We start from the raw sequence: 13422 nt of genomic DNA, 5'->3' as shown, positions 1-13422 counted from the left end.
GTACCAATCCTTTCTATATAGTTTATATTCAAACTACCCACTGAAGCAATATTCAAAGCCTGTTTTACGTTTTGACACAGTAGAATATAATTTTCTTCAGTCGGGGTGACTTTGTCATGAACTTTCAGTCTATCCGATAATTTACAACACTTGTTGTCCACAGACTTCATTTTTCTCTTGGGCCCTCACACCAGGATCAACTCTTGGAAGTTCCTTTCCGCCTTGCCAACATGAATTCCTCCCCACACTTGGAAGTCTTCATGGACATTTATATACAATACCATGCATGTATGGGTGGAATCTTTCAAATTACTCAAAGTTTATATAAGTGATTGTAATGTCAGTTGTTGGGCTACACGTCCTTAAGTTCTTGTAGCAGTTAGAAATTATATAAACAAATGAAAAAAAAATATGGAAAGCATCCATGTATATATTGATCTGCAATATTTTATAGAATGTGCACCATCTTCTGACAATGTCAAAACTTCAACAGTATATTTTTCAATGAAAACCCTGAAAGTCCTATTTTTGGTCATATGAATGCTTTCATTGGATCACATTCTGGGTTGAAGCATGTTCTTCAGGTGTGTAATTTAATCTCCATGCCGCATGAATATCATACCCTTGACCCGAATGTATCCCCTGATCCTGAAACACTACCTCAGTCAAGGGCTGCGTTCAATCCATAACTTCTTATCCTACAAACATGGTTGGAACAAAGACGTTTAGTACAAACCATAGTTACATTTTCTTAATTATGCAAACATGAAAGTATTAGAAAATTCTGTAGAATCATGGATATTGGATCGAACGCAACAGAGATCTCAGTCAACAATCGTAACAATGGACCTTCTTCTGGTTCATATGTGCATTGTGTACAATCTATGTTGACCTTTACTTCCTGGGTCAAGGAGCGGTGGGTGGTCTTGAAATGGGAAGAATCAACATTATGGCAAACGTTTAAATGTTAGCCCACAGTGATTTTCTTTTGTGTTTGCGAATTGATATGTGAAACTACCTGAAGAAAATCGATTTAATTTAGGCCTACCCTTTTGAAGACTGAAATAGGGAGGTAAATCCGTCTCGTCTCATTTTGTGGTGATATGTCATTCAGTGACTCCACAAAATAGGAATTACATGTACATATGTAGGCAAGTGTTGAATACTGATTTTATATGATTCATGTATTTCCCTGAGGCAAGCTTGCCCTTTTTTGCAATCCTCTGTCATCTTTCCCTTATTGCTGCAGATTAAAGGACATCTGGGTGCATTTCATGGCAAGGTTTAGAAACAGTAGTAGAAAGTGATCATTGAGGGGGGAGGGGGCCTTGCCGTTAAAACTAGAAAAAACTGAAGTGCTAATTTAGCACTTACAGTGCTTGTATAGTGACTGCACTACGAGTGCTGATTTTTTAGTTTAAATTTAAACTAGAAAATCAGCACTTGTAATGCAGTCATTATACAAGCACTGTGAGTGCTAAATTAGCACTTCATTTTTTACAGTGTAAGTTGGACACCCTTCTTGTCCTAAAAAAAAAAAAGGTATCAAGATCAGGAGAAAAGTGTAGGCCCTATTCTATTCAATCCTAGATATATTTCACCTTATCATGCATATAGAATGTTTGAAGCAATAACTAGGGTGGAGAGAACATACCGGTAATGAATTCATGTCCTGAATTACGGTACTCCGAGCCCCTCTGGGCCCCAATTTAAATAATACTCGTTTTAGGGTTCATTTTGATAGTCCATGGATGATCGTGGGGCCGATTGCATGAAAGGGTCTTTCCAAGGACCATTTTTTGCGCCGCCCATCTTTTTTGATGCGCTGTATGCGGGATATTTCTGAAATTTACGATAAACAAATAAAATTTGCTTGCTAGCTTTTTAATCAATTTTATACAATTTCATGACATATCACATTTTATAAACAAAGATTTTGTTTACTTTAACGGACGAAGGAAATATGTTTGCAGGTAATTTATTTAAAGTGCGATTCACATGGCGCGTCATGATAAATGGGCGACACGAAAGACGGTTCTTGCAAAGACCCTTTCGTGCAACCGGCCCCTGGTTTCCACCACCTAATGAAGTGACCCCTGGATGGATGGGGGCGAGATGAAGAGGGGGTCACGTGGAAAGTGATAACAGGTCATCCTTCTTGGGTTAGAATCCATTCATTAGTTCATACATTACACATGTAGGTCATACTGTGGCTTCTTAACAGGACATTCAGGATATTGATAGAAACATCAGTTACATGTACTTGCCCTTCTTCAATCTAAAGTTAGTTTAACCAGGGATCAAGCTTCATGCTTCTGACAGCATGCTGTAATACGTTATATTGCAACTTGCGAATAGTTTGAGTATTTGCTGTTAATTTGATTATTGGTAATACATGTACATATCGGTGAATACAACATGGCTTTGAGGACACGTACACATATGTGCAAAGTATGCGCTTTGTATAAATTAGCTCTATTACAGTGCAGAGATCAGTCAGAGATATCGAGTGATGCTGTGTCCTCACTATAGTACATTGTACATAAACATGTGATGTTTTGCTTTATACTGACAGATATGTCTCAGTGAGATTGAAAGAAAGTCCTTGAAAAGGAAAAGAAAGGGAAAAGGGAAAGAATGTTTGATTGCAGAGTATGAATGAATGGTTTCAGGATTTGAAAAAATTGATAGATTGAGGGAGAAAAAAAAGATATAGCAAGGGAGATAGTTCGTGAGGAAGGAAGAGGGAGAGAGATACATGTACATACAGAGCAATGCAGATAGAAGGGGGGGGTGAAAAGAGAGAGATACTTGAAGAAAACCAGCTGTAGTCATCCCCTAATCACGCTTTTAGGAAGTTCACATTAACGTCTGGCTTAATTGCCAATCTCTTCCAATTTATGAAGTCTTGAAACTAGTATTAAACCCACTTAAGGAATATAGAGACAATACAGTAGAGATTCTCAAAGCAAAATCCGTTTTGGGTCAGTAAATGTACATCTCAAATGCAATTACTTCATTTTATATAATTAGGCCTATCTGTGAAGCATTACATTATTTGTCAAAGTTGACAGTATTTATTTTTCATTTTTATTTTTGGTGGATTGAGTATGACATTGTAATCAGTAGTAATTGCTACCTATTCTGTTGAATGTTTTTCTTGTTTATGTTGAACATGAACATGACATACAGTTTAAGTTTTCATCCAAGTTAATGTTAAATTATTTGCCAAGTGATACTTAATGAAGGCCATGATTTTTATATTGTTTATTAGAAGCAGAACATATACAGTAATCGATCATAACAACTATACATGTATGTCAGCCAGCATTTGATTTAATTGACTTTTCACCAGCTGCTCTGAAAAATTGAGCATAAGTTCTTTATTTACAAACACATTGATTTTTTTCCACAAATTGTATATTTCATGTTCATTTTTCCTCGCAGATCTTGAAAACGATAGACAAGCCAAAGTTGGAACGGTTAGAACGTCCCGAAGCCTGTCCACAGAAGATCTACGAGCTTATGTTAAGGTGTTGGGCGCATGAACCAGAAAGCAGAATGTCATTTGCTGAACTTCACGAAGAACTGCCAAAAGTAAGAAAATTCTTTAGACTCTTAATAGTATAAAGAGAATTTTAAAGATTTTATCCATCTTTTCTTCTCTTTGTAAAAGATTATGGTCAGATATATTTGATGTAAAAGATCACTAAGAAATAAGTTAGATTACTTCAGGGATACAGTATATTTAGCTGAACTTTTTTTTTTAATTATAAAATAAACAAATTTAGTTATTCATAGGTTTGTAAATTTGGTTACGATCAATTCATCTTTATCATCACCACCAGCGCCACCACCATCGTCATCATTGTCGTCTTCATCGTCATTGTAATAATATGCAGTGCTTGGTAACATTTGTATTAAGCGCAATGTAGATATTGCATCTCATCTTCATCATCATCATATTATCCACTTCTCCAGAGAAAAGGGGGGTAAAACTGTGATGTAATCTCCATTTTCAATATTTTCTTTGATAAATGTTCAAATTATTTTGCTTTGAAATCCTCTAGGCCCGACCAATGCAGGTGAAAACTCTTGTCAACTATGTAGCATTACATCCAGAAGAACTCACATTCAGAGCAGAGGACGTACTCTCAGTTGTCGACATCAAGTAAGTTGTGTCAAACTCAAGGAGATGTTCACCCTGATGTAAAATTGTTTTTGATAATGGAAGAAATAACATACATTGGTTCACGGTATCTAAAAAAAAGTCACAGAAGCGAGTATGAAATAATTGGTCTGATGAAAATTAAATGATAATAATAATACAATGGTATATTTACCCAGGGTAGCCACTTCAGTTCTGAAATCTGTTCTCCCAATGGACTCTGCTATTATTATTACCTGGCTTTAGCTGGGCTGCCTAGGCGCTCAAAGCATTCAAGGAATGTCTTGCTACTGGGTACCCATTCACCTCACCTGGGTTGAGTGCAGCACAATGTGGGTAAATTTCATGCTGAAGGAAAACACGCCATGGTTAGGAATCGAACCCACATCCCTCAGATTGAAAGACGCAAGTTATAACCACTAGACCACAATGCCCCCACATGCATCTAAGTAAAATGATTTTCAGAGAAAATGGCATTTTTATGGAATTTATATAACATGACACTGTCCGGGAGGTGGAAGGTTAAATATGTTTAATTAATTGCATATGTGAGCACACCCCCACCCCTCCCCATGTTGTAAAAGTTGTAAAATAAGAGTTTTCTCAGAAAATAGCAAATTATTTCATACTCACTTGTATGAGAAAAATTATCATGAACCATTGAAATTGAGATTTTATGGAATTTGTTTTAATGGGGAATCTGCTTGCATATCATGTGTATTATATACCATGGTTCTATTATCTGATGAAACTATTTCTTTTTTATTTTTCACATATTCCAATACTGTAAACTGATGCAAACAGATTTCTTTTCTTCAGCTTATCACATTTTTGTAACCTTCTAACACCTCAAAAGTCTTGTCTTGTTTTGATTGTGTGGATTGCAAAATACCACATTGAGGTTGTTTTCTTGAAAGCATCATTTCCTTCTCTTCATAAGTTATTTATGCTGTTAAGCTTTGTTTTTTTCTCTGTTTTTTTTTCTTTGCTTTTTAATCTTAAAGATACAATTACTTCCCTACATCCTGTTTTCAACATGTTTTTCCTTTTCAAGTATAAAGTATTGGTTTCAGTTGTGTCTTCCTTCAGTTCGGTGGTAGTATAGTTATGATATCTTATCTTCTACCTGAGAAGGATACATATAAGTGGAAAAAGGTACATTCTGCCCGAACCAGCAGTTAAGAGGAGAACAATCTGTCTAATCCAGAGCTGCAGAGTGATCAAGTTCTTCTAATTGTTGCTCGATCCATGTCGCAGTACATATTGGAGTTGTTCCAGGTTGTCGATATCGGAGTTCAACTGCTGTGTTACCACGTGGTGATTCATTCACACAAAAATCTAACCAACTCGCACCAAACACCTTCAAATTGCTTCTAAACGACTTGTGAGATTGAACGACCTGTTTGCTTTATGATTCGGAGTCTTGGAAAAATCACAGAAATGTGTGTATGTTTGATATTTTTCATTAAAATTTATTGCATGTAACATATATTGAATTTTTCCTTGGGGCAGTTTTATGCAGGTTTGATGCCTTGTGCGAACAGAATCTGGGGAGTGGTGTCACTCATGGTTTGTAATGATTTACGAGATTGAACATCCCGTTTGCTGTTAATGATATGGTGTCCTGGAAAAGACACAGAAACTGTGGTATGTTTTAAAATTGATGTTGCTGGTAGTTTTTTATTTTTATTCCAATTTTTTGCACATATCATGTGTTTTCATTTTTCCTTGGTACGGTTTGAAGCCCAGTGTGAACAGACCCTAGGGAATGGTGTCGTTCAAGGTTTGTAACATGAACAGACCTCCTTCCCATATCAATTGCAGGAGATAGCTACAGCAACAAGATATAGGCTTGCCTTACAAGCTAGTCCAGGATTTGCTTATGAGCTGCTTTTCAGTGTAGGGTGCGATCTTTGAAAGGCTCTCACACATGCCTTCCTGTTGGTTCTGTCTGTCTGTCTATCAAATCGTCCTGGTAATCTAAAAGAGATTTCAGTGGGTGGGGAGTCTTTACGTGATCTGATCTAGTCAGAGGAATATAATCAAGGGGAATCGAGCTGATTGCTTGGAAAGCTTGTGTTGGGATTTTCAAAGCTTTGGTGCGAGACTGATTTCAAGAAGTGTTAACGAAGGCAGCTGTTTCTTCAGTTTCTGCTCGATGGTTGATAACGTTGTAACCACATCTTCAAAAAACGTAAGTACATTCTTGTGTGAGTTGTCTCTCATTAAAATCTCTGCATTTAACCTTTACAAATCTCTGCTCAGGTTTGCTGACTCAAAACTTACTTTGCTAAATTTCAGCAGGTTTTGAAAGGTTTATTTGGGTATTTTCTCTGGGAAATGTGGCAAAGTTTGTATTGTGTTTGAAAGCAGTATCTGACTAATTACTCAAGTTTTGCCCTGACTGTAAGGATGTGGAGAGTGTTTATCAACAACAGCTAGATTGCTTATCAAACGAGTTATTACCAAATCACCAGCCAGCCCGTCTGACACAAAGTGCAGCAATCGATCGCAGGACTGACTTCTGTGATTGGTAGCATTGACCATTGTATACAACCAATAGTGCAGATTAAATTATAATCAATCGTTGAGCACTGTGTTATGGGACTTTGAGCCCATAAAGGCTTTAGACCAAGAGTGGTGGACTTCATTTATTCTGCTACTTTTAGAAGGTACGTGTACTTTTGTGAATAATCTGTAGCTCAGCACTTACTGATTCTCCTTTGTCTTGAAGTTTGAGTCGGTGATTCCTGGATTTGATTGTTGGATTTCTACGTGTAATTTTTAATGGTTGATAACTTTATGACTTTGGATCAAATTCTGGATTTGTTTTTTCATCATTAAGGATCTACATGTAGCTCAGGCAATCGTTACGAATATATATGTTATTGTTTTCAGACAGTTTTCATGAACAACAAGACCTATTATTTTCTTGGAGTAAATGATAAATGAGAAACAAAAATCATTGTCTCATTACAGATGGAAGAGGGGATCTAAAGTGGTGCACTCAATTTTAGAATGTGAATAGATGGATCTATACCATTGATGCCTTTTTAGTTTTGATATTGCAAAATAAAAGTGACACTTACGTGGTAGTGCATACCAACAATTCATTTGATAGAAACAGTTCAATAGGGCATAAAGTCTGTGTGTGATCCCATGGCCGTGATCATGTGAGGATGTTTCCGTCTGAAAACAAAAGGATTTCATATGCTGATTGAGTGGACACACAAGGATTGTACCGGAGCTAGGTTCATGGTTTGTAGCAAGGATCCTGGCTTTATTCAAGTCTTACAGCCGCTGATCTGGGCGCAGCCCGCCAGCTAGCACAGGGGCATCGAACTCGGTTGTGATATGAGTGCTGCATCAACAGGACTCCTGTTTTGACTTCGTCTGTGATCAGAGCACTTACAGCTATTTTGGTTTGGAAAGGAGTGACGTGTGATTATTTTCTGCGATTATCAACCGGGGTTGTTGGCGATGTACGAGATCAACGCAAATAGGTAAGGAAGATTCCCTGCTTCATCAACTTGTATTCTCTCACCATTTACCAGAATACGCACTGAAGAGTTGTCAGTCAGTCGGGTCACTAATTCTTCCATCCTTGCCTTTCAACACGTGGCATCAGCTTCTTCAAGACAGATTTTCTTAAGTTTTTATCATTAAATAGCTCGAGCTCTAGAGAGGTTTAAGGCGTGTACGTGTAATATTGATAGCAGGGTGGAGACCTACTTCTATAGCATTATTGAGATTGTACACAGACTGACCCCGAGGGCATAATCTATCGACTTTGGAAGATTACTTGAAGTTTGGTCACACAAAGCTCCAAGGGTGTCTTGTAATTGCTTGGTTATCTGACAGAGCGAGCGAATGTTTTTGTTTTATAACGCTGGTCGTAGCGTGTGTTCTTTCTCTTCTATCGTAGTTTGGATTGGATTGTATTTTGGTATAGCACAGAAATTGGCTTCATTGTTTTCAATGTTTTCTTTGTGGTAAGTAAATTTCCATTGTGATTATTTTAAAGTTTGCAGTTTCAAATTGAGCCTAATATGGATTTGCTATTGGAAATATCCTACACTTTGGTTTGATTCTTCGATCCAACTTGTGTCTTTTCTTCTTAAACAGTTACAACTGAATTTTGGATGGCCAATATTTTATGCGTGAATTAAACAAATTTTTGCTTGCAGACAAAGAAACCAGGAAATTTACTACTTAACATCTTTGTGGTCTAGTGGTTCTGACTCTCGCGTTTCAATCAGAGGGTCATATGTTCAAATCTGAGCCATGGTGTTAATTTCCTTGAGCAGGGAATTCATCCCTACTGCGCAGCACTCAACCCAGGTGATGTGAATTGTGAGGAGGGCAAGATTCATACTTGGAAAGGCGTATGTGCTGCAAAAGGCTCAGGGCTAAAGCCAGGGTTATAATGCCCAAGTCATTTGAAAGCACATATAGGGACTTTATATGATAACGTGATATGTGCTATACAAGAGCTATGATATTGTTATTAATTTCATGTCTGATTGGACCCGTACAAAGACAATAATGTTTTGTGTATGCCCCTGGACTTTCCTCTATCAAGCTCTACCGATGAGCTGACATGGTCTCTTTAACGCAGAATGATGACTTCGGATACGAGGGTGTTATGAAGGAAGGAAGTTGAGGAAGAGAAAGTGGTTTTGAAAACCACCGGATACCAGGCTACTGTCTACAACAGGATGAAGGAAACAATATATTACCTGTATAGAGCTAAAAGGGCACTACTACTTTACCACCAAAGCTTCTGCCAACTGCCCCTGTTAAGTCACCAACTACCGGGAATTGGACTGTTCTAGAAGTACATAATTTGAGAATTAGACAGATCAGTATTTAATGGGTTAATTAAAACATTTTCATATTTTGTAATCCTTTGTCCCAGTTTCATATGAACTTGCGATGTTTGCAGGTATGAATACCATCCTTCTGCTGCTGAAAACTCATGTGGTGTAACCTTTTGTCATCTCATCATCCAAGAATAACATTCATGTGAGGACGGAGCGAATCTCTACATCCGAAACCACAACGCAGCCGCTTGCGTTCCATGTTCTGCAAGAGGGTGACTCACCTTACTAAGTTTGAAACCCCCAAGACGTGATCGCGTCATAGGGTAGAGATATCCCAGGGTCACGTTACACTTGTGTTAATGACTGAATGGTGTAATGCTGTTATATTTGGAATGATCTTGAATTTAGAGAGGTAGTAGCTATTACTGGTGCCATTCTGGGATTCCATGCACCTGTCAAGGATTCTATCTTCACCTGAGTTTGAGGTTTCTGTAGATGTTCTGGCTTGGGAATTGTCCACCCTGTTGTACGTTTGGCATCTCTTTAGATATTCCGCCATTGATTTTATCGTTTTTCCAACTTGTGAGTAGACAGAGTACTAAGATGAGACATGAAAATTTGTCTAGCTTCTACAGTGTTTTGCTTGGTATGATAAAAGATAAAATTATATCAAGGAAGTTTTGGCTTGCATGAACTTCACCTAGAAAACCGGAAAGTCCAACAATGGCACGCGTCGAAACCTAATTGAAGTTCTGTGGTGCGTGAGCACCTAAATGTTGATGTGTATATTATATCCTCAGTTCTCCAAATCTGTTGCATCTAAATGTGCAGTTAGAATGCCAATAAACTTCTGTGAGATCATTGTCATTATTGGCATGCATTTCCACAGTATACAAATATTTTTTTCAGGTAGTTTCACAGATAAACTTTGAAATTTATCATACATGTTCCAATGAGTTTGTCCCTTTATATTTTCGTTCTTCATTGATCGAGCAATATTTCCGCCTTTTTCCAATTTGTTCTCTTCAGTGACGACACTGGAGTGTGGAAGGGCATAAATCCGATGGGAAAGATTGGATACTTTCAGCGGGTGGATACGGTTGCCCTTGGCAACAATCAGACGGGGAAGCTCAAAAGATGGAGGAGCGGCAGGTCTTCTAAAACAGAAAACAGAAGAAGGTAGGATATATATTTTTTTTAAGTTCTGTTTTAATTTTCTGTTTAGTGAGCTGATTTTGTGACTCGCTTTGTATACTGAAGAATTTTGCATGTAAGGTATTACTGTTTTATAATTGTTTGTGTTTAATTGTGGAATATATCGATGGTATACACATTGAATTTTGAGTTGATATTGCTGCACAGTTTGTGGGTGTTTCTGTGACAACCTGTGGCATGACCTTTCAAACAATCTATTCTTAGCTTTGACATTATTTGTTGAAATTCTAAAGTGTTGATTTTCTTCCCAATATCTTAATAAAACATGATTATTTTCATCATGTTCATATTTACATGCCGTTTTCATTACTCCAGAGATGACATTTGTTTAAGGGATATCGTACTACAGATTAGCTTGCATTTGAGTTAAAGTTTTCACTTTAATAATCCATACCATATTTCATTGTATGATTTCAAAATACATGATATATATATTTTCATTTCATTTATTTACTATTAAAAGTACAAATTGAGAAATTAATCGCCCGTTGAGTCAAAATCAATTTTTGAATGTTAAGTGAATATTCAATCCAAATCAAAATTTATACAAAATGCTTTTGAAATACAGTGTTTGATTTTTGACAGCTTAAGCTCGTACAAGCATTTATTGATAATATACATTATTTTGATACTTTGCTATAAAACATAAGATGTGAATTAGTCATTCAATTTCAACTTATTATCCAAATTGAATCATTGGAAGTTTATTAACCCCACAACAAAAAAATATGAAATAATATTTTCTGCCATGATATTGATATTTCTGCGGATTACAAACAAAGAAAACCGATTACTTCATAATTAGGATGTGGTTTTCAGGGATCTGGTATTGTTTCCCTATTTTGATTTGTTTGGCAAACACCATATTTCATGCTTGGGGAATTATAAAGGGTTTATTTTATAGTCTTTCTTCTGCACTGATTGTGGACGTGTGTTTATGCATGACTACACCCACTATCAGATAGGATCTCTCTGCCCACCGCAAAGGAGTGACACAAAGTAGCATTTCCATTTTGAAAGGCAGTTGAGGAAATTCATCCATTTCTTGCATTTATACTAAAATATTTTCCCCTCATGATTTAAGATCCAATTTAGGAATAAGTCAAGTGTCACAGTTCTTTATCTAGCTGTTTTAAAGTTTTATGATTTGGCTTTTGATTTTAAGATTTTTGGGGGTAAATTTCCATGGTTTTCCTCTCTCCTGGGAATTAAAGGAACATTTATGATTTTCAAAGCATGTTTTTTTATTTGCCATCGTATATAATTTATTCATGACACCATTTTACAGCATATTGTATGCATCGCAGAGACCTAAACGTCAGAGGTAAGATGTTGGATAAAATGCATAATTCAGCACTTTTTATTTTAATATCACGCTTAATAACTCTCATTCATTCAATTTTCTGCAAAATCATCCAAAACTACATGTATATACATTTTTCAGTCATTTAAAAGTGGGTTTATTGATAAATTCTTAGGTTCTTGGGACCAATTTCTTCTCTGTTAATATACACCTCAAAAGCACAGCACTTTCACTTCACGGAATCTACATGAAATCATGCAAATCACTACATTGTACATTCCACTCTTCTGCTACACTTAATCACTGATGGTTGTTCGTCTGGAAACATCTTTTTCAAATCTATTTGGCATTACATAAATACTTAATCTCTGGATGCAATTTTTCTTTGCATGACTTTGTCTTTACAAGTGGCGTATCTAGGGGGCAAGAGGGCACATTCCCTGGTTACCCTTTTTTTTTGGGGGGGGGGGGGGCGTGCAATTTTTTTTTACTGAAATTCACAATCTAAAAACTAATGGCATCAGAAGATGAAAAGGGTGCTACATCTATGTTTGTCTTGGTGTCAGATATTTCAGATATTTGAATGGAAAACAATTTTTATAGCACCTTGCTCTTGGGTTTTTCTTCCCCTAGATTTGCCACTTTTTATTGCTTTTGTCTATAGCATCTTGTGCATTTTTTCCCCCAGCACAATCTTGCACGTTTTTTTTATTTTTCCTGTTCGCACAAGGACTTCAAAGATATAAAGGCAAAGTAAAGCATTCTCAAGTGTCAGGAAATAGGCAATTGGATCGTGCTGATATTTAGTCATGTACACTGTATCCTCCAACTCTTAGGATATAATATGATTGTTTAGACTATTACTGACAAAAATGAGCTTTATCAACTTATGTTCACATTTTGGGGTTGTCTTGTTATTCAGAAGTGAAATTAAGTGGTATGAAGTGAATGGTCAGATTTTCTAACAATTCACACATTTTAACAAAACATAAAAACATTTGAAAGTCAAGCACAAATTTATGATATATATGTAGTACATGTCTGATTATCTGAAGATAAAATTGCATTTTTTTTTTATAAAGTTTTGTTCAAATGCAAATTTTATTCAAATGGCCCCAGATTTGCTTGTATTAGGGTCAGCAGGCATTGTACAAGTACAATAGTTAAAAATTGATCGAAGTTGAAATGTGAACATCACCAATCTTTTAAACACACCAATAGTGAATTGGATTTGGATTTGAATTAATTGAACATCATTGATAAACATCAATATTTTGTTTACCTAGTCTAATAGGACAGCATTAAAAAAAAAAAAAAAAAAAAGGATAATAAGTTTATTCAGAATTTAATCCCAGTTTCCCAACGTAATCTAGTCAGTCCTTATATCCTTAGGGCAATAAGATCAATTCAGTCGTAAAGGGCCGGTTGAGTTTGGGAGATCTTCCGCGGAAGTGGTAGGTTCCGCAAAGATGAAAATGACATGACCGAATGCATGCTTTGCCTTTTAGAGTTATTACATCATTTCAAGGGAATCTAATCTTGTTTATAGCTGGGGAGTGTTTCATGAAGTATCTTGTCAGTGATTTTTCACTCACAACTTTGCTCTGAGCCTATCAGATGCAAGGATTTCAGTAGCTTATAACAAAACCAATGACTATTTGTTTCATGAAATGCTCCCCTGAAGTCCCCTCTGCTGGTTCGGTTGTAACCCATAGCGAGTGGAGCATTTGTATGTGAGATTGCTGTGAAGATTTTGCTTTAATATATACATTTTATATTTGCTATGGAAGTTTGGTTTTGTAAGCAATATGGATATATTATATATGCCTACATGAAATACTATATCTTTTTACCATCATATCTGTATGCGGTGAAATTATTCTCAGACAATTTTTGTCTATCTAATTTTCAGC

General features: G+C 36.4%; 1 protein-coding gene across 1 annotated transcript; it reads left to right on the top strand.

The window, feature by feature from the left end:
• The first annotated feature begins 2418 nt into the window (after nt 1-2418).
• On the top strand, nt 2419-12812 carry LOC129276839 (activated Cdc42 kinase-like). Its single transcript, XM_064109184.1, has 5 exons — nt 2419-2451; nt 3448-3597; nt 4071-4171; nt 10021-10170; nt 11495-12812. Exons 1-5 carry the CDS (start codon nt 2419-2421, stop codon nt 11532-11534), a joined length of 474 nt encoding a protein of 157 aa, XP_063965254.1. The 3' UTR covers nt 11535-12812.
• Nucleotides 12813-13422: the final 610 nt, after the last annotated feature.

The sequence above is a fragment of the Lytechinus pictus genome, chromosome 14 (genome assembly GCF_037042905.1).
Source record: "Lytechinus pictus isolate F3 Inbred chromosome 14, Lp3.0, whole genome shotgun sequence".
In the NCBI taxonomy this organism is placed as follows: domain Eukaryota; kingdom Metazoa; phylum Echinodermata; class Echinoidea; order Temnopleuroida; family Toxopneustidae; genus Lytechinus; species Lytechinus pictus.
This window is presented reverse-complemented; position numbering and strand designations above follow the sequence as displayed.

Coding starts and splice junctions, on each gene's coding strand:
- LOC129276839 (XM_064109184.1), top strand. CDS start 2,419: ATGGCTTTGAGGACACGTACACATATGTGCAAA. Junction 2,452..3,447: donor CACGTACACATATGTGCAAA/GTATGCGCTTTG, acceptor TTTTCCTCGCAG/ATCTTGAAAACGATAGACAA. Junction 3,598..4,070: donor TTCACGAAGAACTGCCAAAA/GTAAGAAAATTC, acceptor GAAATCCTCTAG/GCCCGACCAATGCAGGTGAA.